A 24,678-nucleotide genomic window follows, 5' to 3' on the forward strand; every position below is an offset into this window, starting at 1 on the left:
GGGCCGGCGCACCAGTCCGCAGTTGAAGCTTCCTACCTGCTGCCGCCCGCCCGCGCCCGCGCCCGCGCTCGTCTCTTTGGCTGTCGTCGGGAGCGCGCCCGCCGTCCTCGTGCTTCGGTCTTTTTGGACTTTTTGGCCTTTGTGGACTTTTTGGATTTTTTGGCCCTTTCGGACTTTTTGGCCTCGGCGTCGTGGCAGCTCGCTGGTCTTGCTTCTTCTGGATGCAGCTCGGAGGCGCCATGGCGCGCTGCCTTGTGGCCGCTCTGCTCGTCGTCCTGCTGCGAGCGCGCACCGTCAGTATACTTTGCTCGCTCGCTCGACTTGGCTCGACTTGACTCCGCTTGTCTACTTTCGCTTAGTCGCCCCGACTTGACCCGCTGTTGACTTCACTCGACTCTCCCCCAACGTCGCTTGTGCGCTTTTACGCACCAGACGCACGCAAATTTGGACTTTCTCTTTCCAATCGCTTCATTATAGATTTTGGCCAGCGATTTTCCATTGATAACTTCACACTTGTTTTCGTGTGTGTGTGTGTGTGCGTGTGGGTGTGCGTGTGTGTGTGTGTGTTCAGCTAAATTCGATCACATCCTCGGGAAAGAAAAATCCAAATGAGCCCAGTATCTTCAACATCTTGGCGTGATTTGCTGCCATGCAGTATCAATGCTAACAATGCTAACAATGCTAAAAAGAATGGTTTTACAGATTGGCTTTGACGCTGTTTTATTCTTAAAGAAATTCCACTTGCATTTCACTCGGTTGAATGAAATCGTTTGTATGCTCCGTCTTTGCCTTTGTGTCGCGCCCGTGCCCTACTTTTGTCCAAAACAACTGACGTCATGCGGCGTGTCAACCTGCAGACGGAGTCGTCCGGCGTGTTCGAGCTGAAGATCGAGTCGCTGACGGGCACGGGCACGAGCGCGCGCGCGCTCTGTCGGCCGCCGTCGCGCGCGTGCCAGCTCTTCTTCCGGGTGTGCCTCAAGCACGCGCAGGACGTCATCGACCCCGAGCCGCCGTGCACGTACGGGACCGCGCTCAGCGAGATCCTGGCCGCCGAGCCCGGCTCCATCGGCGGGAGCGCGCCCCTCAGGGTGCCCTTCCACTTCAAGTGGCCGGTAAGTGATCCCCCCCGCCCCCGAAAAAGAAACACACACACACGCACACGCACACGCACACGCACACGCATTGCTTGATTCATGTCAATGTCACGTTTTGCTTTCCTCCAGGGAACTTTCTCTCTAATCTTGGAAGCCTGGACTGTCGAGTCTTCCGAACTGGACTCCACAGGTACAAGTCTGCTGCAGTACTTGAGCTTCTCCACAGAGCGGCGCACTCACTCACTCGCTCACTCAGTGTCAGTCAATCAGGCAGCATTTTCCCCTCTTGAATATTCGCCAGTCTTGCATCGCCAATTGTCCCAAAAGCCAAACTCACAACATTTGCTTGAATAGCCCAACTGACCATTTCATCGACGTTTGTTGCTTGTTGCTTTGTTTTTTTTGTTTTTGTTTTTGTTTTTTTTTACAAGGTGCACCGATGACTTGTATGTATTGATGGCAGGGTTGGGCTTCCCTGGATATTTAGATTGTGTTCCAAAAAATGCTTTTTGGGGGTCCCCTAGTGGCCTGGTGGTCCCAGTTTGCTTGTGCCTCAAGCACAACTTGATGGGGGGGGGGGGGGGGGGGGGGGGGTTCTCTCCCCCTCCCTCTCCCCCTCCCACCATGTTGGCTGGGTATTAAAATGACCCCGAAGCGCATTGTGATTGTCCTTAGATAGCACAAGATGGCAGCAAAGCACTACTTTTGCATTGGACACCGCTAAGGCTTGATAACATGAAGCTGCCAACGCCAACACAGTTCTGGGCCACTAGGTGGCACCAAAGCAATTTGTCAACTTGGCTTTGGTCTGAGCACAAAACTAGGTGCATTTTGAGCAAATAATAGAGCAAACCAAAAAAAAAAAACAAAAAAACCCCAAATCCACAAATGGTACATTTTCCAGTGGCGAAACGTGACGAAGCGGGCCTGCACTGTTTATCTTTGGGGGGGGGGGGGGGGGGGGGCGGAGTCGGCTCATGCCTTAGTCGGATTTCTGCATGTCAGTCATGTCGCGATGACCTTCGAGTTGACTTCTTCTTGGCTGCTATTTGAGTTTTTTTTCCCCCCCCTCAGAAAACCCAAACAACCTGATCAGCCGCCTGGCGAGGCGGGAGCAGCTGCGCGTGGGCGAGGATTGGCGGCAGGACGTCCACTTTGGCGATCGCGGCTGCGTGCGTTACTCGTATCGCGCCGTGTGCGACGCGCACTACCACGGCGCCGCCTGCGCCGCCTACTGCCGCCCCCGAAACGACACCTTCGGACACTACACCTGCCAGCGCGACGGACAGCGCCAGTGCCTGGACGGCTGGGCGGGACAATACTGCGCGCGGCGTAAGTGTGCCGTCCGTGGCCGCTTTCCCCCGCCCCCCTTCCCTCATAGTCCTCCTTTCCTAGCCTCTTTCCCACCTTTCCTTCCCCTCTTCTACCTGGCCTTCCTTTGCCACCCTTTGGGCCTGTCCCTCCTTTCCCGGCCTCCCTTTCCCTCCTTTTCTCCAACGTTCCTTCCCAACGCTTGTTTTTGTCCACAAGCTATGAAATTGTCAAGTCAAGCAGTGTGTGTGAGATGGCCTCCCTTTGTTGCGGGCCCAACAATGGGGCCCCGGGCCTCCGGGCCCCCGGCCCCCCGGCCCCCCCGGGCCCCCCGGCCCCCCGGCCCCCCGGCCAGGACACGCGCCGAGCTTAATGTGCGCTGCCGGGCGTGAAAAGAGACGGCATGTGTCGCTTTTGTTGAGTCGGCCAGCTGCTTGGCTTCACATTTAACTGGTGCGTGTGACAGCGTGTGTGTGAGGGAGAGCAACAGAGAGAGAGAGAGAGAGAGAGAGAAGCTGTGTGTTTGTGTCGTGGGTTTGACTTTGTAAATATTTGTGTTTGTGTGCGCACGTGTGTGTCAGAGTCTGTGTGTGTCCATACAGTGGCTACGGAAAGTATTCAGAGCCCTTGAAATGTTTCACTTTGTGTGTCATTGCAGCCATTTGCCCAAATCCCAAAAGTTTTTTTTATTTCTCATGAATGTCCACTCAGCACCCCATGTTGACAGAAGAAAAACTGAAAAGGAGAAATTTATGGCTAAAAGCGCAAATAGCCGAAGTATTCCAACCCATTTGCAGCTCCCTTCATATTGAACTCACATGCTGTCCGTTTCTCCTGAGATGCTTGTGCGCCTTGATTGGAGTCCAGCTGTGTTGAATTCAACTGATTGGACTTGATGAGGAAAGGCGCACACATGTCTACATGACACCTGACAGCTCACAGTGCACGTCAGAGCAAATCATGGAATCGTGAACTGCCCAAGGAGATGAGCCACGCAAGTGTGGCAAGGCACAGATCCGGCCAAGGTTACAAAAGAATTGCTCCGTAATCCTCAAATGGAACAAGTTGGGGAAAGAGCGCAACTCTTCCGGAGCCATCGTGGGAGGGAGGGAGGGAGGGAGGGAGGGCGGTCTGGAAAGAGAGCCTTGCTGAGAAAGAGAGGTCAAGAAGAGGCCAAAGACGACTGCAACAGCTCTTCCAGAGCGCTCGGGACCCGAGAGCCAAGGTTCACCTTTCAACGGGACAACGACGCCGAGATAACAAAGGAGTGGCTTCCGGCCAGAGCCCTGACCTAAAGCCCATTGAGCAGCTCCCCAAAATGGCCGTCCACCAACGGACACAAGTGGAGAGGATCCGCAAAGAAAATGGCAGGGGATCCCCAAAAGCCCTTGCATCGTTCCCAAGAAGGCCGCGCCGGCTCAAAAGGGGGCGTCGACTCAAGAAAATCAGCCAGCAGGCTCGCAATACTTGCACGCGAGATTTCACTCCATTTGCAAACATTTCTACCTTTCAGTTTTTCTTCTGTCAAGATGGGGTGACGAGTGGACATTCATGAGAAATCAAAAAAAGAGCTTCAAATGTGCGTTTGCGTCATTGTGCGTTTGCGTGTACGTGCGTGTGAGAAAGTGTCCATGAGTGTGTGAGAGTCGACTTATGTCATCCAAGTATGTATGAGTGCTTGCTTTGTGTGCGCGTGTTTGTTGCCTTGCGCGTGTTGGCACGTGTGTTTCTTTCCACTCGGGAGTGTGTACTCATGCATATTTGCACACGCGTGTTGCGCTTGTGTGTACGTGCGCGTACTTTTGTGGGTTTGTGTCTTCTGACGCCGTTGTTGTTTTTGGCGCCCCGTCTGACTTGCCGCCGTCTTTCCCGCCATCCATCCATCCATCCGTCCATCAGCCATCTGCGCTCCAGGCTGCAGCGCGGAGCACGGCTTCTGCGAGGCCCCCGGCGAGGTGCGCGTGTCGGCAGGGCTGGCAGGGCGAGCGCTGCGACCAGTGCGCGCGGCACCCCGGATGTCTGCACGGAACCTGCCGGCAGCCGTGGCAGTGCGACTGCAAGGAGGGCTGGGGCGGACTCTACTGCGACCAGGGTGAGTGGCGGGACGCTCGTCGGCCCCCGGACCGGGGCGGGACCCCCCCCCCCCCCCCCCCCCCGACTGACGGCCCCTTTCCCGACTGACGGCCCCTTTCCTGACTGACGGCCCCTTTCGGCACCCTCAGACCTCAACTACTGCACCAACCACAAGCCGTGCCAGAACGGGGCGTCGTGCACCAACACGGGCCAGGGCAGCTACACCTGCGCCTGCAGGCCAGGATTCAGCGGGAACAACTGCGAGATCGAGGACAACCTGTGCCACAGCGCCCCCTGCAGGAACGGAGGCAGCTGCAAGGTGAGCCGTCCTTTCCGTTGGCCTAAATCTCATGCGGGAGCCTGGCCCCGCTGACTCTGAGCCAGAGGGGGTACTGGCTGTACTGTATATTCCGGAGCGGTTCTCCAGCCAATCTCAGAGCGCATATTGACCAAAAAAAGGATTGATTACCCGCCGGTCGCTGTCAGGGTACATAGAGACAAAGAAAGGGCTGGTCGCCGGTTAAGATCAGGTCACATGCGGGCAAACAAGGGTCACTTGTTTGTTTCTACGAATAGCGCACGGGGGCCAGCTCCGTCCGATTGTCCATCCGCGCCGTCAACTATGATCGCGCAGACCTGCCGCTCGTCGCGATTTATTTACACGATGCGTGTGGGAGAGCTGGACGGCAAAAGAGAAGAAGAACGCATACGTTGACGGAGAAAAGTAGGCTAATGCAGACATGCTTTCAGCAAACGCTCGGAGAACATCCGGAGTCTCTGCAGTCCCAAATTGCGACAGGCCTCAGCTTTCCACCAGCCAGGATGGCGCTCAGGAAGCGCTCAAACCGAGAGGGCCGAAGCAACGCGGGCAGGCTAGTTTGCGCCATGAACGCGGCGGCCTTCGCGTCTTCTCTTTGAGTGTCAAACTCCAAAGGCCGCGTGCGATCCTCTTTGACGCCGGCAGACAGCGAGTCTTTCCAGTGCCGCCGTCCCTCATTCGTAGGAAGCAGACAAGGCAGAGATCCACAACGGGATTGAGCTCCATCGCCCGAGATCTCCCCGAGGACAACGGGAAGGAAGGATCCGCCAAACGGTGGTTGATACCAGCGCAAAAGATGACCCCGGGAGCACCGTTGGCCACCAAGCGCCACCAGACCAGCTGCGCTCTGTAAACTCTTGAAAAAGGACTGACTTGAGCACATGCCTCGCCAGTCCACTTTGCTCCTTCTTCTCTTCTCCCTCCTTTCACCTTTGCCTCCGGCGCTGCCGCGAGCGAGATCTCCCCGAGGACACGGGGAAGGATCCAGCAAGCGCTGATCCGCCGCAAAAGCAGACCTAAGGAAGGAAAGCAGAAGTCTCGGACAAGGACCGCCTCTGGCGCATCAAACACCGGCAGGCCCCCGATTGCTGCCTAAAGCTAAGAACGGCTTGGCTCACCTTCAGCGGCGACATCCCAAATCGGGCATTTTCTCAAACGACATCTCTGTGGAGATATTTTGGCCCGCTCTTGCTCGCGGAATTGCCTCCATCCGGTCCATTGGGCGTCAACGGCCAATTTAAGGCCACGCCACGCAGTCGGGCTCAAGCGTTATGGAAAATCAGCCAATGAAATCACTGCAACAGCGATATGGTACCGGTTTCCGGTGTATTTTTCAACAATCAATCTTTATTGCAACAAACAACATCAGATCTGTAATGCCTCATACAATAGTGAGGCGAAGGCCAATGAAGCATTCGTTCATATGAAAGACAGCTCATCGACGACGATCGGAGGTATATAGTTCGGGAACATTTTGACGTGCGCCTGGTTAAGCGTTGACCGCGTCATTGTGCCGCACGGAAACCTAACGACCGATGCTGTACTGGAAAGACACCGAGTCGAGTGCAGATTGCAACAATCATGGAAACAAATCAGTAGCCTTGCCACTCCCTACATGTTCCCTTTGGTTCATCAAACGTGGATTGCACTTGTTAAATCGCTCACTCGACTTCAAACATAAACGGATAACTAAATAAGACATACATGTATCAAATGAAAGCTTAGCCGGTCTCCATTGAGTAGCATCACGCAGGCCACCCGCTAGGAAACGTAAGATGAACGTTGCCCACTTGTGACTCGGCTGCGTCTCAACCCTCTTTTAGTTCGGAACGTACGGCCCGATTCATCCTCCTAATATTTGAGCGCTTGGCAACTTGGCTTTTGATTTGCCGCGGCACAAAGGGGCGCACGCCCCCATCTGCGTCCGCGTGCTCCAACTTGGAACACGCGTGGAACAAAGTCGACGGCGACGCGCCGCGACATGCCGCGACACGCCGCGACACGCCGCGACACGCCGCGACACGCCGCGACAGACGCTTCCTTGGAGAGCGTCTCCGGCGGCAGCCACAAAATGGACAACACGCGTACACGCTGAGGTTTTCTTTGCCCACACGCGGGAAGTTTTAACCAAAGGATCAAGCGCACTGGCAGCGTTAGCTTAGAGTTGGGTGAAGCACCACTCGCCGCCTCCGCTGTCCATAAAGTAATGACCGCTGAAAGCGCAGCCTTGCGATGACGTCGTGGCGTTCCTATTTTTTTCTAATTGCGCTTACATCGCCAATGCAATGAACGGTTCAGGCCCGCGCCGCAGCGTTTGGTTGGCATTCAAGCCCGGACGAGGCCACTCCAAAACCTTCTGCTTTGGTTTTGTTTTTTGAAGCCATTCCGGAGTCGACTGGCGAGCGTGCTTTGGGTGGCCGCTGCGCTGCGGATGCCAAAGGCGCTTCGGCCGGAGGTCACAAAGCCACGGCCGGACGTTCTTTGGCCTCTCGGCATTGTCTGCTCAAGCGTAGCGCGGAGTCGGGCTCCAGCAGTCACGGCGCCTTGTCCGGCTCCCGAGGGGGGCAGCAAAGCGGCCCCGGACCGTCACACGATGCCAGGATGCTCTTTTTCGAAAGCGCCCGCCGTGTTCCAAGGAGACGCACGCCTCCCGAATGTTCCCGAACGCATACTTTGCTCTTGTCCCGTAGAATCTTGGCTAATCGTGACGCTGATCTCCTTTGCCCAAGCAAGACAAGCCTTACCGTTCATGTGCTTTTTGTCTTTGCCCGTCTCTTCCTCCGATAGCCACGATAGAGACAAAGAACGGACCGGTCACCGCAGGGCTGTGCAATTGATGGAAATTCAATGACAATGAGCATCATTACACTTTGCCGTTACAAAATTGGCATCGTCGTAAAAAAACGATTATTCATATTTGAATGACAAATTGACATTAAGACAAAATCATACTTGCATTTTTTCATTTGCAACAACTCATTTGATCCATTTTGTTTGGTCCAAAAGGAACTTACTTAATCGACATGTATTTGACAACAAAATCTTCAAATAAATGATTGTTTGAATAATTGCGATTTGAGTTATGACCCAAATAACGGCGCTTCCTGTTTTTTTTTTTCATAATGGTGCAGCCCTAGGTCACCAGTCAATGTCTTGCCAAATGGAGACCAGCAAGCATTCATAGCAATGGACAATTTCCTGGTCTCCAGTGAAGCTAACATGCTAATATGGGAGGGAGGAAAAACCCGAATCACTGTGGAGGGATTTGGAGATGGCGGACCGAGATAGTTCCATAAAGTTGTGATTTGGGAATAAGTGAATCATTTCACAATCACTCATCATTCCCTGCTCCCGAATCACTATTGAGTACTGAGATTTTTTTCCCTTTTTTTTTTTTTTTGAATTCATTAATTTTTTTTAGCCAACTACATAGCTGACTAAACAGTACAATTGACTCTCGGGCTGGAACCATGACTCGAATATTCTCTCATGGGGGATTTTTATGTGGTGGGCGATAAAGTTGAGTCTTTAGTCAATCACCAATGAAGATTAGATTTGGAACGCTACTCGGGCTTAGTTCATTGCGTCATTGCTCTCACATCCTTACAGCGTGAACTCTGGAACAAATCCAACATGTATCAGAACATTTCACTGTTTAAAGATGAGTTCATTTGACAAAATCCATTCAAACAAACAACTCGATGTCCGTCTGTGTTACAATGAGTGGCTCTGTTCATATTCTATATGTTTTTAAGACACAACTCATCAATTTGTATCATGCTGAAAATCAAATATGACCCTGGGAATGAACAGTCCCCCCCAGTATGGGTGTTCCATGAATCTTGGCATGTGGTCAGTGATGCTCGCTCGCTCGCTCGCTCGCTCACTCACTCACTCTATCTATGTTTGTATATGTGTATGTATATATATATATATATATGTGTGTGTGTACGTATGTATGTATGTATATATATATATATATATATATATATATATATATATATATATATATATATATATATATATATATATATGTGTGTGTGTGTGTACATATGTATGTATGTATGTATGTACGTATGTATGTATGTATGTATGTATATATATATAATATATATATATATATATATATATATATATATATATATATATATATATATATATATATATATATATGTGAAACACGTTGTAGGGGAAAAGGCTGCTATTGTGGAATGCTTCAACAATGTTGAGTTCTAATGAAAAGTACGACTTGGCGCGATCATATCCTACATCCAGAGAAAAAAAAAACGGAAAAAAATCAAAGAAGGTGACGCGATATGAGCCTGCCGTCGCTGCCGACGGCTTTGAAAGTGTGTGTTTACGCAAGCTACGCACGGTGCTTGTTTTTGTTCAAAATAGTTTCCATGTTTTTGTTATTTTTTGGGGCAGAATTTCATTGGCCGTTGAATGCGTCCATCGCCATCTTAGCAAGTTTGGTTGTGAGTGCAAACACAAGTGAGGAATCGTCCATTTGCAGGGGTGGTGCTATTTACGCATGCAATTTGTTCATTGGCTGTTGTTGAATTCCTGGCACGGGAAACATTCCTTTATTGGATCAAGTAAGCAACCAATCAATAAGCAATAAGGTCCAGCCTATGTTTTGAAAGCTCGTGCGTCTAAATTTGTCAAAGGTAACTCAATCTACGATGTAAAATATGTTCATATGTGACATGTATGTGTATCTGGTAGCAACCTGTAACGGTTGCAGCAGCTCATAATGCGGCTTTACGGATGTCAGGCTTGTTGTGGACTAACTACGTTACTGGAATACTTTTACCGGGCCCTTGTCGACGTAATCTCATCATTGATGATGGGTTATGAAATTGTGTCGGACATTTGAGGATGAAATGGTGAGTCGCGCACATTTTGTGCGTTAGCGATTGTTTTGACTTAAATGCTCGCCGAGCCTGCAGATATGATTGTATCTTATAATGTTTGGTATCGTTCGAATCTGCGGGAACTCCGTTTTCTAACCATATACAACATGCCCGCCAACGCTTTTGAAGTTGTTCTGTTGTTCTGGGAAGTATGTCCCGCGGGCCCGAGGCGAAAACCCACCCGTGGGACCACCCGTGGCCCGATGGAATTGCAACAGTGATAACATAACAAATCAATTCTTTTTGGTCTGCGGAATGAAAGTAAATGATTTTGTTATACAGTAGTTGAGCTAAACGAATGTAGAAGTTGTAGTTAAGTGTCCTTTTATATGGTCGTTTTTCTTTTAGTATGGTCAGGTATGGCTACTGCATGCTCTCCTTGGTGAGGTCAAGGGTTAAAAGCAAGATGGCCGCCTTAAGGTAGAGGTGTGCGTGTGTGTGCGTTTGGGGACAAAGAACTAGGCATGCAAGCGGGCCTCGGTTAGATAAGGTTTTTCAAGCAAGTTGAGCGTTATCAGGAAGCATCATTTGGAAGCAAGCCCGACTTGACTCCCGACCTCCTCGCCCGAACAAACAAATGGTGAGTCAATGCGTCGGAGCCCTCGTGAGACTCAGCCTTGAAATGGATGGACAAAATGGTTCAAACAAACATTAGGAAAAATGGACTTGAAAGGATTTAGTAAGCAAAAAAAAAAAGGTCATCAAAAAGGAGGTCTGATAATGATATTGAAGAAAACTTTGTGTGGAAGTCAATGCAGTCCAATGAAAGCTGCAAGTCTGCAGTCGAATCTGGTTCTTTCATTTCAAATCCGTTGTGCAATGCGACCATGCCCCACCAATCCGGTTAGCCCATCTTATCCAATTGAATAGCTCAGCTTGCGGGCTTGATTTGCAATGTATTTATTTCGCTATTTACATCGCAACGTGACTCAAAGGGAAAGTCAAGACAAAGATATTTTTTTTTTCCCAGCAGTGCCACTAGTTGAAACGCAACGTTCGGATGAATATTGCGTTGATGGAATACGGCAACATTTTTGTCCATCTCAGGGGCGGCCATTCTGTCACTTGCGTCGACTGCAAATGACATCACAATCACAGCTCAGCTGTTTTCTGAAGCTGAGCGGCGATTATCTGAGCATCTGCGATGTCATTTCCGGTGGACGGAAGTGACAAAATGGCCGCCCCCTCAGATGGCTCAAAAGGGCCGGATTGGCTCCTCTTCCGCCAACACAATATTCATCAGAATGCCATGTTTCAACGAGTGGGCTTGCATCGAACATATTCTGGAACAAAAATCTCTTTGGTTGGACTTCCTCTTTCAGCAAATGATCATGTGGCCAAACAGGCGAGCATTGGACATGACTGCTGGTGGCAGTTTGTCCAAGTTGGTCGTCGGGAACGCGAGCGGAAGCCCGCTGAAAACGATCGTCGGACCAGCCTATTGGCGATGACGATTTGGTCCGGCCGGACAAAGCGGACGGGCGATTTGGGGTCAAATGAATGCCTGTGTTGGGGCGCCAATGCTGGTCATTGTGAGGAGTATGAATATGGGCTTGTTGACGTTTTCATTGAACTTTTGTAGACGACCCCGGAAGCTCCCTGAACCTCTTGTTAGTATTTCACAACAAAGACGTACGTGCGCAGTATTTGGGTCATTTTCCGGCAGCTATGCCTGAAGTGGCATTTTGTGGGTGATTGAAAACTTGAGGCGGCCTTGATGATGACAATGGCCTGGTTTCATGGCAGCTCATGCCAACAGTTCAAATGTGAAACAATGCGCAGCATTGTTGGCCACAGCATTTTGACTTTGGCAAACCACGCTTGGCCTCTCCAAGAGACGTACGTCCTGCATCACGGCGAAGACTACGCGTTGGAGCGCAAGCATGCCGGCTGGACAATTGGCATGCCCCGCCCTTCCATCTCTGCCGATACAAACGCCACAACTCGGGCGCTCGCTCGCCGGCTACTTTGCGCGTCGGCCGTTGCGGCTTCGCCCGATGGCCGCTTGACCAGAACTTCGTCGATTGCCCTTTGACGTGGCTGGTTTGCGGCGTTCCCTTTTTTTGGGGGAGCGGCCAAACAAAAGCTTGTTTTTTTTTCAAGGGGAAATTTCTTTGACCCCCCCAAAAATCCGACGTTGAAGTTGGGTTAGGGCCGTCTCGTCATCCTCAATGCAGCACAAACGTCTGCGCCTTCAGAACACAGCAAGCGAATCGGGACTTTCCATTGGCCGCGCATAACGCTAAAGACGTTGCTTGTGGCATTCAAAGCGTCAGTCGCTTTGTCAATGACCACAACTGCCACTCCATCAAAGACTCACATCGTGCGATTCATTGAAAATTCACTTCTTCCGATGCTGACGCTAAATTGGCATCGTCGTAACCATTCTTGAGATACAATTGGAGCCAACGCGCTAGTTGTTTACGCAAGGACATCGGACTTGAATTCGGATCAATTTTGTTTGGTCCAAAAGGAACTTGGACCATTAAAGCGTTCCAAAGAAATGTATTTGTCATTCTATTTTTTACGTTGAAAGATTTTCTTGTTTTGTACCCAAAAATAAATAAGTGTCATTTCAAGTATGACCAAAATAATCCTGCCCACCCCCATTTCTTGTTTGTATGATGAATTTGTTTGATGAAAGCGTCTCCCTTGCTTGCGGTGATTGTTGATTTGTTTGCTTTGAGAGTCAGCATTTTTTTGTGTTTTTTTTGGGTTTGCTTTCAGGATTTGTCGGACGGCTACGTGTGCGTGTGTCCTCGGGGCTTCTCGGGGCCCGACTGCGGGACCGGCGGCGTCCTGACGTGCGCCGACGAGCCGTGCTTCAACCGCGGCGTGTGCGTGCCGGCCACGGCCGGCGGCGGCGGCGGCGGCGGCGGCTACACGTGCCGGTGCCCGCCAGGCTACGCCGGCTCCAACTGCGAGATGAAGGCCAACCGCTGCAGCAGCAATCCCTGCGCTAACGGTAACCAGCCGGACGCTAAGCTAGGCTAACGTTAGCTCGGAGCGGCGGTGTTGTCCTTGTTGTGCGGCGAGTCGAGCACGTCTTATTGGCGTCCATCACAACACAAACAAGTGTATGCGTGTGTCTTATACATTTCCCAATTGCATTTTTTTTGCACCCAGCTCCGAGTCAGAGTCATTTAAGTCTGGATCCGATACTTCGGCAATGCATTTCGAAGAAAAAAAAAGAGCGCGTCAGAATGATCTTAATTAGCTTCATTTTTTAAAACTTTTTTATCCCAACGTAACTTTTTTATGGCAGTGAGCCAGCAGCGGTTCAACTCAAGCAATTTTATTGTTGGCTTTAGAAATGGAGAAAATTCCAATTTTCAAATGGCATCTTTCTCAGCTGAAAATCCCGTGATTTCCGCTCACATGATTGGATGGGGGCATCTCTGGTACGCGTGCGTCGTTGTCTATGGCGCCGTTGCCGTGGCACCTGATTGGTGGCTTGGGGGAGGAAGGCAGAGTTGGCGGGGTTGCCATGGTTTGCCGTCTTGATGCCGGCCGGCAAACATGGGACTGGCCCCCTCTCACATTTGGACAAACGTTGCGCTGGCCGCCAGCCAACGTAGGGAACGTGGAGACAAACGAGTGGCGTGGTGGCCAGGAGGCATGGGCCGGCAGTAGGATAAGCCTGAGCAAAAAGATGGCGGACAGAACAAAAATGTCCTTGTCGGGCAGATAAAAACGGCATTTTTGTCCATTGAACACAGTCTATTTTATTTTCAAACACTAAATTGAATAGGGATGAAGCCCCGATTTCGATTCCGTTCCCATTTTTAGAAAAAGTCTTTTTATTTTGACATCTGCACTTTGCCCTTGTTACCAACAGTCACTTTTCGTAACCGCACAAAAAGAAGAACTTGAACTCATCATTTTGACTGTTGAACTCCATTTTTCTCTTGTTATCAGTGTTTTGTTTGTGCGAGAACTAAACCTGAAAATAAATCCATGTACAAACGATTTGACTGTTAGCACTACAAATCCTTTTTGGATCAAAATGTCAACATCGATTCTTACTTATTTCTTTATTTCATTGTTTTACATCGATACACCTCTTTGAACGCGTGTGTGTGTGTACAAACGGCATCACGTCAAAGGGGAATTTCACAGACATTTGACCTGAGGGTCTTTTATCGATGACTTGTTTTTGTTTCTACTTGATAAACGCAAATGTGAACAACGACACATTTCCACAAAGCAAACATAATGACGTAAAATGCCATTCCCATTTTAAACAACAGCATTATTGCTCTATTTTCCTACAGCATCCAAATCGTTTTATTAAGGCTGTTGACTATGGAGATGAATTGAAATTTTAGAAAGCGTTTAAAAAACAAAACAAAAAAACCCCTCTGTTTGATTGCCGTCCTGTGGCAGCTTCCCCGAACACTTTGAGCAGACTGAGTCACTGCTGCAAAGACGGACTTTGTCATCGTTTGACTTGAAAAAGTTGCCGGACGGCTCACTGGAGAAATCCCAAATCATTTGCACACTTTGCAAAGCCAAATTCAAATACCGTATCAGTTGTGCGTCCTGGTGTATGGTTCCACCGTTGGATTTCACAGGAAAAAATCGTGTTCCAGGATCAAAGAAAGCTATGAGAACAGTCTTTGAATCCAAATATACTTTGAATTTTCAATTCCAAGTAAATATCTGTTACAGGCTTAGTCAACAATTGTCCTTGAAAAATACGATGAATCGCCATCAATTATGGAACATTTTACGATGAATTGGTTCAAACAATTGTGACGACTTGACTAGTTTTTATTTTAGCTTGACTCGGCTAAGAGCAAACGCCGTTGATTATTTCTGTCGGTGTCGATTGTCAATCTTTGATTATTGCGAGGAGCTAACTAGCCAACATGAAGTGCCGCGTCTTGACAACGGGCAAGCGGCATCGTTGCTTTTGGAGGGAGTGCTGTTGGCTTGCCTTCATTTTTGGGGGGGGGAGGGGTCTCTTTGCTGAGCACGACAAGCGGCAGCGCCCGGCCACCTGTTCTTTCGGACCCCGAACGCTACAAAACGAGGCGTTGGCTAAAATAAATACGGCCGAGATGTCGCGACCTCCACGAATATTTTGAAGTGCGGTGGTAGCTCACGTTCCAAACGTCCGTCATTCATTCGGCGACCCCGTTTGTAAGTGGGAAAGGTTCATAAATGGAGGTCACCTTTCCCATTGGAATGAATGAAAATGCATTGAATCCGTTCCAAAGATGTGTGTGTATGTGGATGGGTCAACGCGACACTCTTGATTTTAGCTCCCGTCTTTTATGAGATGAACTCAAAGGTCAAAAACCTTTTCCACATCAACAATATCACCATTCCTCTCAAATATTGTTCACAAACCAGTCGAAATCTGTGCTCGTGAGCACTTCTCCTTTGCCGAGATAATCCATCCCACCTCACAGGTGGGCCATGTCAAGATGCGGATTAGAAACCATCATTGGTTAACTTCAAGGAACTATTGATGTACGTTTTCAGTTGACTTTAAAAAAGATTCTGCTGACCCTGGGAACACTCTGCACTTTTTTGGTTTTGGTTTGAAAGCAAAACAAACAAGTGAAAGTTTAGTGCAATTTTCACATTTCTGTCATTTTGAAATTTTGGAGGACTTTACTTACTGTAGCAAATGTTATGGAGCTATTGTTGAAGTTTTCATTTCTGTTTTGAAGACACGTGGTGACCCTGGGAGCTTCCTTTTTGCTTGAATTTTGCAACAAAAATGTTTATTGGCAAATTTTCGATAATTAAAAAAAAACAAAAAAAACATCAACATTATGCAAATCTGAAAAATGGTTCAATAAGCATATCGTCGCTGTCCTGAGAAAAACACTCATGTCCAATTTTGGAAACATTTTCAATTTTCACCTTAATGCGATGTCTGTAACGCGTAAAAATAAGAAAATTGAAAGAAATGGACATAAGTGTTTTTCACACGACGGCGACGATATGCTGAAACCTAGTTAAGAGTTTACATTTTTGTTCAGATTTTGAAGCCAATATTTTCCTTTTTACCGAAAATGCATATCGGCTGCAAATATCGCTCACCGGCCCCTTGACTACTAATAATCGGTATCGGCTCTGAAAAAAACATATCGATCCATCTCAAATCCACTGCTCCTGATCTCTCTCTCTCTCGATAGATGAGACGTGTTTAAATGGGTTTGTTCGGGTTTTGCATCCCTCCAAATAAAAGACGACTCAATGCGTGTCTCCATATGATACGATTCAAGAACATTTTCACATGGAACGATTCCATTCGGTGCGATTCACTTTGATTACGATTCGATGCGATGTGGTACGGCTGTAGCTTTTGTCGTGTTTATTAGTATGCACCGACTCTTTCCAAAGCCCAAAGTGTTCAAGTTCATTCCGTTCCAAGAAACAAGCAGTTTATACCGATTCATGGTTACCTTCCATTCAATACGCATATGTGGGGTGCGATTTGATACACGGGCAGTACATTTTCAAATGTAACGGTTTGCTTTGGTTTGGTTAAATCAAAGGATTTGATTTCGAGTTTCCGATTCTAATCGGTTTGCGTTCGGCCCCTAGTGTTTGCAGGATTTTAAAAGTGTGTTTCCAAAAAAATTGGAATTCTGTAAATACTATCTAAGCATTTAAATGGGGTATTTCTATATTGCAGATATAGTCACGAGGTGGGTTTCCATCCATCTATTTTGGTTTGAATCTTCACAAATGGTGAAAATAAACCTAAACGAAAACGCTTAGGAACGCGCCCGCCCGCATTCCCGCGGACGGAGAGCGATGACGCGGCGGTCTCGGCCATCTCCGACACTATTCTGAACACAAACGATCTTCTTTGCCGTGGCACGGTTGTGATTCACGCAGACGCGTTCCAGAGCACGAAAGCTCCATCCGCAATCGGCCATGATCATCACTTTTGCTGACAAGTCAGCCGCTGTCATCTGATCACGTCGTCTCGCGGCCGTCGCTGGCAGTCTCTTGGCAACATCAAAGCAAAAAAAGGGGGCACTAGTCGCATGTTCCTTTTGCGCATTTTCACTGAATTTGCTCCCAAATTTGGACGGCAACCCCGTCGTTCCTCGAAGGAACGTAAACGCACAGTGGAGGCGAGGTTTAGTGAACTTGAAGTTGTGAAGCGCGGATCCCAGCAAACGGGGGCAGCGGACAATACCAACCATGGCTATGAGGAAAAATCGGATTTTCAAGCAAGGATGTGCAATGAATTAATTGCAATTATCATATGATTATTAATATGCGTTCATATGCAACGCATTGTTTGTTGTTTACACGAGGAAATCATACTTGCATTTATACATTTGCACTTTAAAAAAGAAAATGTTATAACTCATTTTTATCATTTAGTTTGTTCCAAAAGGAACTTGCATAATTATTAGGAGTGTGCATCTCTCCACAAACGACGATTCCATATGGTTTTCGATATGTTAGGTGCGACACGATTCAAGGATGGTTTCAATTTGAAAGTGGGTTGAGATTACGATTGACTTCGAGACAGCGGCAGCGGTGCCCGACCGTTGAAGCGTCCGTTTCATGAGCTGAACCATCGCTCGGGCCAGTCGTAGGCCCATTGCAATTCGATTCCATATCGGATGGCTCAGTTGCATCGTGGATGATGCGATGACTTTTTTCTTCTTGTTTGACGCACATTTGAATTAATTTGTCAGTACTGTCAATGTGCCAATTCCTTCGAAGATCTGTCTCTCCAATAAAAGACGATTCGATATATTTCAAAATGGAATGATTCCATTCGGTACGATTCGATGCACTCGCACCTCTTCAATCCCAAAATGGTTTTCCGGTTCAAACCGTTTTTTGTTACACCGCTGATAATCGTACTGTTTCAAAGAAAGGTATTTGTCGTTCTATTTTTGACGTTTAAACATGTCCTTGTTTTGTACCCCAAAACAACCGATCGTTTGAATAAGCGCGATTTCAATTCTGACCAAAATAGCGGTGCCAAATATTGTTTTCCTAATGGAGCAGCACTACTATGAAAGCCGTTTTTTTGGGGGGGGGCGCCAGAAATGACGGGTGCCGGTCCTCTTCTCTGAGTGTCATGAAATGAAGACGGACACGAATCAATTCACTCACCTGGGCTGAAAAGATGGCTTTGTCTTCAACCGGCCAACACTTTCTCTACGTGTCTTATGTAGACAAAGACCGAGGCCCATACCGATTAGTAGCAGTCAAGGAGGCTGATAAGCGATATTTGGAGCTGATATTCATTTTCGACAAAAAGGAAATGATTGGCATCCAAATCTAAAAAAGAAAACGTCTTTGAACATTTTTTTCAGATTTGCATAGCGTAGATGTCTTATTCGTATTCCTCTCATTCATTTTTGCCAATATACATTTTGGTTGTGAAATTGGAACAAAGTTCCTGGGAGCATGCCTTCAAAAGTGAAAACTTCAACAATCACAGTCGATGAAATCCTCCCAAATTTCAAAATGACCGAAATGTTTGTATTGCTTTCAAACAAAACAAAAAGGTCTTCCCAGGCTCAGTAGGAATTCTTCTAGCGTCAACTGAACATGTCTGTCAATCAATCTTTTTCAAAGTAGGTCACACGTAGCCAGCAAGAGTGGATGAATGCTCGCTGGCTCGCTCGCTCGCTGGCTCCTTGGCTAACTCGCTGGCTGCTTGAAAAGTAGATCTTGGGCCCAAAACGCTCGGTCGGGCGCTACAATATCATTGAAGGATCCAGTGGCCACTTCCAACACATCCAGCGGATGGATCAAAACGATGGGGCCCAATCCTCTCGGCCGTCTTCCCCCCGCCGTGCAGCAAATGACAATGTTGCTAACATTAGGACGGCCCTCGTCTCTTTTTTGGGACGAGCGGTCGCCGGGGGGCTCGGAAAAGTCGGCAGATGGAGCGGAAACGTGGCAAAGTTGGCATCGGCGCGGACGGCGGCCGACAGCAGCAAAAAGTTCCCAAAGAAAAGCGGCAACTGTCTGTGTGCGAGCTCCGGTATCTACAGCCGACGGCGCGCTGGCCAGCGGCTAGCGTGGCCTGCTCGTCAGTCGCTCTGGGCTCACAGCAGCTGCTCTTTGACGGACAACACTGGCTTTTCACTGACTTCTAGCTAAAGCTAAGAAAAGACGACAGCGGCGGCTAATCAGGAAGCGACAGACGGCGCCAGCGCGGCCCAAACAAGAGCGTGAAATGCTCCCATTAGCCGATCGCTATCTCCCCTCGGGTGCGTGCGTCTTGTTATCGTCCATCTGCCAAACTTTCCCGCCTGACAAACAACAAACAAGGCCGCAGCAGCCGCCGCCGCCGCCGCTCTTGCGACATCCGCCGCACAAACATGGACGGCAGCCAGCGGCGTGTTTACGAGTACACGCAGAGTAAACACGCTGACAGACGCGTCGCCGCTTCCCGGAACGACACGCACGCGCGAACGCGCGCCGCTTCCTGGAATCCGCTTTGAGTACTTTCATGACTCGGATGCACTGGAAGACTTTTGCCTTTCATAACCAAGCTGACTGATGTGCTCGTGACTTCATTGCTTTTCATTCATTTATTTTTGTCATCGGTTTTATCTTTCCTTGGAATCAGAAATGAGTCAATCATTAACGGTGGACCTCTGCTATTCACGGGCCGGCTCATTATAGTTACGATCAAAAATAAATTCATTAATTTTAAAAAAACACAAGTAAGTGGGGGCACGAGTACGGTGGAAAATGCGAGTACAGCGGGATTCCCCCTCCCCAAAAGGCACAGCAAGGCAGCTTCATTTTTCGAGCGCGTTTCATACACGAGCAAGGACACAACAGCTGATGGCATTCGGAAGCAAAGAAAGGGAAACAAATGTGGAGGACCAAAATTACGCGCCAACATTTAAACACATTAAAAAAAAACGTTAAAAGTTAAAAAAAAATTAAGGGGGATAGGGACGCATATAGCAATTACAAATGCATATATTTGTCAGTACTGTCAATGTGCCAATTCCTTCGAAGATCTGTCTCTCCAATAAAAGACGATTCGATATATTTCAAAGTGGAATGAATTCCGCCATATGTATATATGTATATATATATATGTGTATATATATGGCGGCCCCGCATCTTTGTAAAAAAACAAAACAAAACAAAACATAAAAGTTGGCAGTAATTTTCAAATGATGACTATTATGTGTTGTTATTATTAGGAGCGTAACAATTGACTCAAGCCCCAATTCGATTTTTTAGATTAGATTACAAAAAAAGTAAATAAATAAACATTATGCAAATGTAAAAAAAGGTTCAATGAACAATAGCTCCAAATATTGGTTACGGGCCTCCTTGACTCCTAAGAATTGGGATGGGCCCCATCCCTCAGCTTGAAGGATGCCCCAGCCGTCATTGAAACTTGCAGCGCTGCTGTTGGCCATTTTGGGGCGGGCCGTTGTAAGCATTCAAATCATGTAGCGTAAGTGTCTGGAGACAGCCAGACAGTCATTTGGCAAGATCGAGCAAGGCTCCGTCATTTCGACGGGGGGCAACGACGTCAGCGAGCGACAAGCCGACGACAGCGTGACGCCGGGGAAGGCTCGGAGTTCTTTCCAAGCGCACGTTTCATTTTGCTCACTTGGCATGTTGTATTGGTTGCTTTTGCTTTTGCTTGCTGCCATCTCACCGTGAGTGCGATGGGGGCGTTTGTGCCTTTCACACATCTTGCCATTGAGTCGCCACGAGGAGCTTCAATGAAGACTCTGGTGGAAGATTCTTGCGTCATGGCCGTCAAAACATACCTAAGAACGACGAACCCCAAAAAACGCCCCACAAAAAAAGAGCCACAGAGCACAGCCAGAAACCGAAGCGCATCTAATGCTGAATTCAATTGCAAAATTTGCTAAAGCAACGTGCGTATCGGATTGTTCGCGTTGGAATATAGTACAAATCTTGTTTACCATACTTGGCCACGTAGAGCCATCCGCTAAATTTAGGGTCATCTAGGCATTTTGCATTACATGCGCTAGTTTGATGTTGAGCGTGTCGGCCCGCAGAAGGCAGCCCTGGCGACGTGCTAACATCCGTGCTGACTCTCACTGGGGGGGGGGGGGGGGGAGCCCGTTTTCAGATGCCTACCATCATTTTGAAAATGGCTCAACAAGCCACAGAATCAAGCTCGCTCACTAGACTTCCGCCGGATTGAAAAGCCGTACAGGGGAGGCAAAACTGAAAATGCTTCCTTCTTCAGATTGTTTGAACTACGCACCTTTTGTCCCGGTAACCGCTTTGCACAAAACCGTTGAAAAGCGTTTTGGGATTGAAAAGGTGCGAGTGCATCGAATCCGACCGAATGGAATCGTTCCACTTTGAAATGTGTCGAGATGCGTATCGGATCTTTTTTATCGGGGAGACGGATCTTTTACAGGACATTTACAGTGCCGACAAATTCATTCAAATGTGTGTCAAATAAGAAAAAAGTCATTGCATCAGACACTATCGAAGTGAGCCAAACGATATCCAATTAGAGCCGAACCGGACTGAATTGTTCCACTTTCAAATTGAACCGTCCTTGAATCGTTTCCCACCTAACATATTGATAACGTATCGGATTGTCTTTTGTGGAGAGTTGCACACACATACATACATATGTATACATATATAGATGCAGGTGATGCAAAAAAAACTTTTAGAAATCTTTATCCTTTTTTTCGTTTCAATTTCTAAAAATATTTGCCTGCTATTCAAAGAAAAGAAAATATTTTTAAAAGGAAAAGGTACTACAGTATTGCTCATAAGCTGTTGTTAACTTCGAGCACCGCTTTATGTCTCACCGTTCCCGACGAGTTGGCAGATGTCGGCCCACTGCCGTCCTCATCCAAAGCGACGGAAATTGCACAATTGCAACCGTGTGTGTGTGTGACGTCATCCACTTGCGCTGGATCTGCGCCATCCAACACGGCGTCACCGTAGTTTTGCTGCTTGAAATGACATTAAAATGACCAAAAAAGTCAGGCTCCGGCTTCCAGTCGATGGCAGCTATGGCCCCATTATTTGCGGCCACTTGCGCCATCTACAGCGCTTGCGCAGGAGTTCGCTAAGTACGGCGACTACACTCTGACAAAATAGGTAGGTGATATTAAAAATAGGGAGCTAACTTTAAAACATTGATTGAAACTACGCATTAACACATTATAAACTATGTAATCATTTGATATATACACTTGAAGAGACATTTTGTTTTTCGACAGGAATTTCACCCAATGTCGCCAGTTTCCCGCTGTTTTGGTCAAATCCGCAATGAATTGTGGGTAATTTGCTTCGACTGAGGGGCCGTGGATGCGGGCTCAGCCCAAGTGTGGAACAAGGGTGCAAAAGGGGGCTGTCAAACGATTACATTTTTTAAACTAATTAATTGCAAAATTTTCCATAATTAATCACGATTAATCATATTTTTCAACTACAATTTTTTACGAAGCTTGGAACCATTATTTGCTAGAGCAAAATCTTGTGGAAATGTGGAAAAAAATTAATAAAAGTATAATTCGATTCAAAGACTGTTCTAATAGCTTTCTTTGGTCCTTGAATACAATTCTTTTCCAGTAAAATACAACAGTTGAACGATACACCAAAGACGTACAACTAATATGGTATTTGAATTTGGCTGTGCAAAGTGTGTTAATTCATTTGGATTTCTCCAATGAGCCACCAAGCAACTTTTTAAAGTAAAGCGAACTGTGTGTTCAGCTGCTACAGGAAGTAAATAAAACTTAAAGAAAGAGTTAACTGAGTTCTTTTTTTTAGTGCGATATGAAATTTAAATTAATCTCCATAGTTAATGCTTTAATTTTGACATCCCTAATATATATATATATATATATATATATATATATATATATATATATATATATACACTCGCATATATATCTTTACATAGATAGATAGATAGATAGATAGAGATATAATATATATAGAGGGATATAATATATAGAGATGTGTATTATGTATATATATATGTATATGTATATGTATATATATATATATATATATATATGTATATATATATATGTATGTATGTATATATATGTATGTATATATATATGTATATATGTATGTATGTATATATATGTATATATATATATATATATATATATATATATATATATATATATATATATATATATATATATATATATATATTAGGAATGTCAAAATATCCAAATGTCACCATAGGATAATAGCACTATATGAACCTCACGATACAATAATTATCAATATTGTGGGAAGGTTGCCGATCTATAAAAAGCTCACAATATTGTAAAAAAAAAAAAAAAAATACATCACAATATTTTGTTTTTGTACATAACAGCATTCACAAAGGAATAGGCTTGGCCAGTCACGGACTCCTACTGGCAATTTGCATGGGTCTTAAACATAGGTGGAATCCAATTAAACTGCACTAATAAACTAATCACCAGAGGGTGCTGGAAATGCACAAATGGAAAACAACTTTGGCTTTGAAACATATTTGCTGCTATTATTATCGTGACATGACGACGACGATATTTTATGGCAATTTTAATATCGTGATATCCCGATATTGTGAAATCCCTAGTAATATATGTGTGTGTGTGTGTGTATATATATATATATATATATATATATATATATATATATATATATATATATATATATATATATATATATATATATATATATATATGTATATGTATGTACGTATATATACGTATATATAGTGATAGAAATAGAACGATATGTTTTTTCAGGGCCAATACCGATTATCAGAAGTCAAGGAGGCCAATAACCGATATTTGGAGCCGATATTCATTTTCAATAAAAAGGAAAATATTGGCATCAAAATAAAACTCTGAACTTTGTTGAATCGTCTTTTAAGAATGTTTATTGAACAATTTTTCAGATATGCATAATGTTCATTATTATTGTTGTTGTTATTGTTATTATAAATGTGTGTCTGTAAATGTACATCTTTGTTGTAAAATTCAAACAAAAAGAGAACTCCCATGGTCATCAGCGTGTCTTCAAAAGATATGAAAACAATAGCTTCCTATAGTCTTCTACAGTAAATAGAGTTCTCAATTTGACTTCTCTTTGTTTTGGTTTCAAACAAAAACGAAAGGTGCAGAGTGTTCCCAGGGTCAGTAGAATCTCTTATAAAGTGAACTGAATTTCAAATGAATAGTTCTTTGAAGTTGACACTATTTTAAATTGATTTTATCAGATTTTTTTTAAAAAGGCCAATACCGATATTTGTCAAAATGCAGAATATCGGCGCCGATAATCGGCCCGGCTGATAATCGGTCTATGCCTAGTGTATATACTGTATATATGTATATATTAGTGCTGTCAATCGATTTAAAATATTTAATCGTGATGAATCGCATTTTTACCTAACCTTAACCCTAACCCTGATTAATATTGTGTTTGTGGAATATGAGAACCCCACCCATTTTTAGCTATCTCAGGGGGAGGCCATTTTGTCACTTCCGTCCACTGAAAATGACATCACAGTTGCTCAGGGCTAAGAGAATGACCAATCATTGCTCAGTTTCAGAAAACAGGTGAGCCGTGATTTGTCGTTACCTGAGCCCTGAGCAACTGTGATGTCATTTTCCGTGGACAAAAGTGACAAAATGGCCGCCCCCAGAGATGACTAAAAACAGCTGGATTAACTTTTGTTCCACAAATGCCATATTAATCAGAATGCCTTGTTTCAACTAGTGGGCATATAGCCACAGAACATATTCTGGGAAAAAAATGTTTGGGTCGTCTTCCCTTTAAGTAACACAAGTGCACAATCATGTAAGAAAACTTTAAATACAATATTCTATCACAAAAACAACTGAAATGTGCAACGTTTTCTGAATAATAAAATCAATGGGAGAAGCACAACATATTTCGTCAGCTGTCTTTATGTTGACGCTGCAAGATTTGTGTAGGCTACAGTACTGTTGCTACACACTAAACATTAAGATCT

The 24,678-nt window shown here is 46.2% G+C and overlaps 1 protein-coding gene across 1 annotated transcript in view; it reads left to right on the forward strand.

Moving 5' to 3' along the window:
• Positions 1-24,678, forward strand: part of dlc (deltaC) — a 51,626-nt gene continuing 26,948 nt past the window's right edge. Inside the window, 8 exon segments of the mRNA XM_086036774.1 lie at positions 1-293; positions 858-1,112; positions 1,224-1,284; positions 2,169-2,426; positions 4,305-4,360; positions 4,362-4,497; positions 4,628-4,797; positions 12,441-12,678. Coding sequence (XP_085892900.1) covers positions 222-293; positions 858-1,112; positions 1,224-1,284; positions 2,169-2,426; positions 4,305-4,360; positions 4,362-4,497; positions 4,628-4,797; positions 12,441-12,678 — 1,246 coding nt within the window. The 5' untranslated portion in view covers positions 1-221.

The sequence above is a fragment of the Filicampus tigris genome, chromosome 7, assembly GCF_054856515.1.
Source record: "Filicampus tigris isolate MCC_2025a chromosome 7, RoL_Ftig_1.0, whole genome shotgun sequence".
Classification (NCBI taxonomy): domain Eukaryota; kingdom Metazoa; phylum Chordata; class Actinopteri; order Syngnathiformes; family Syngnathidae; genus Filicampus; species Filicampus tigris.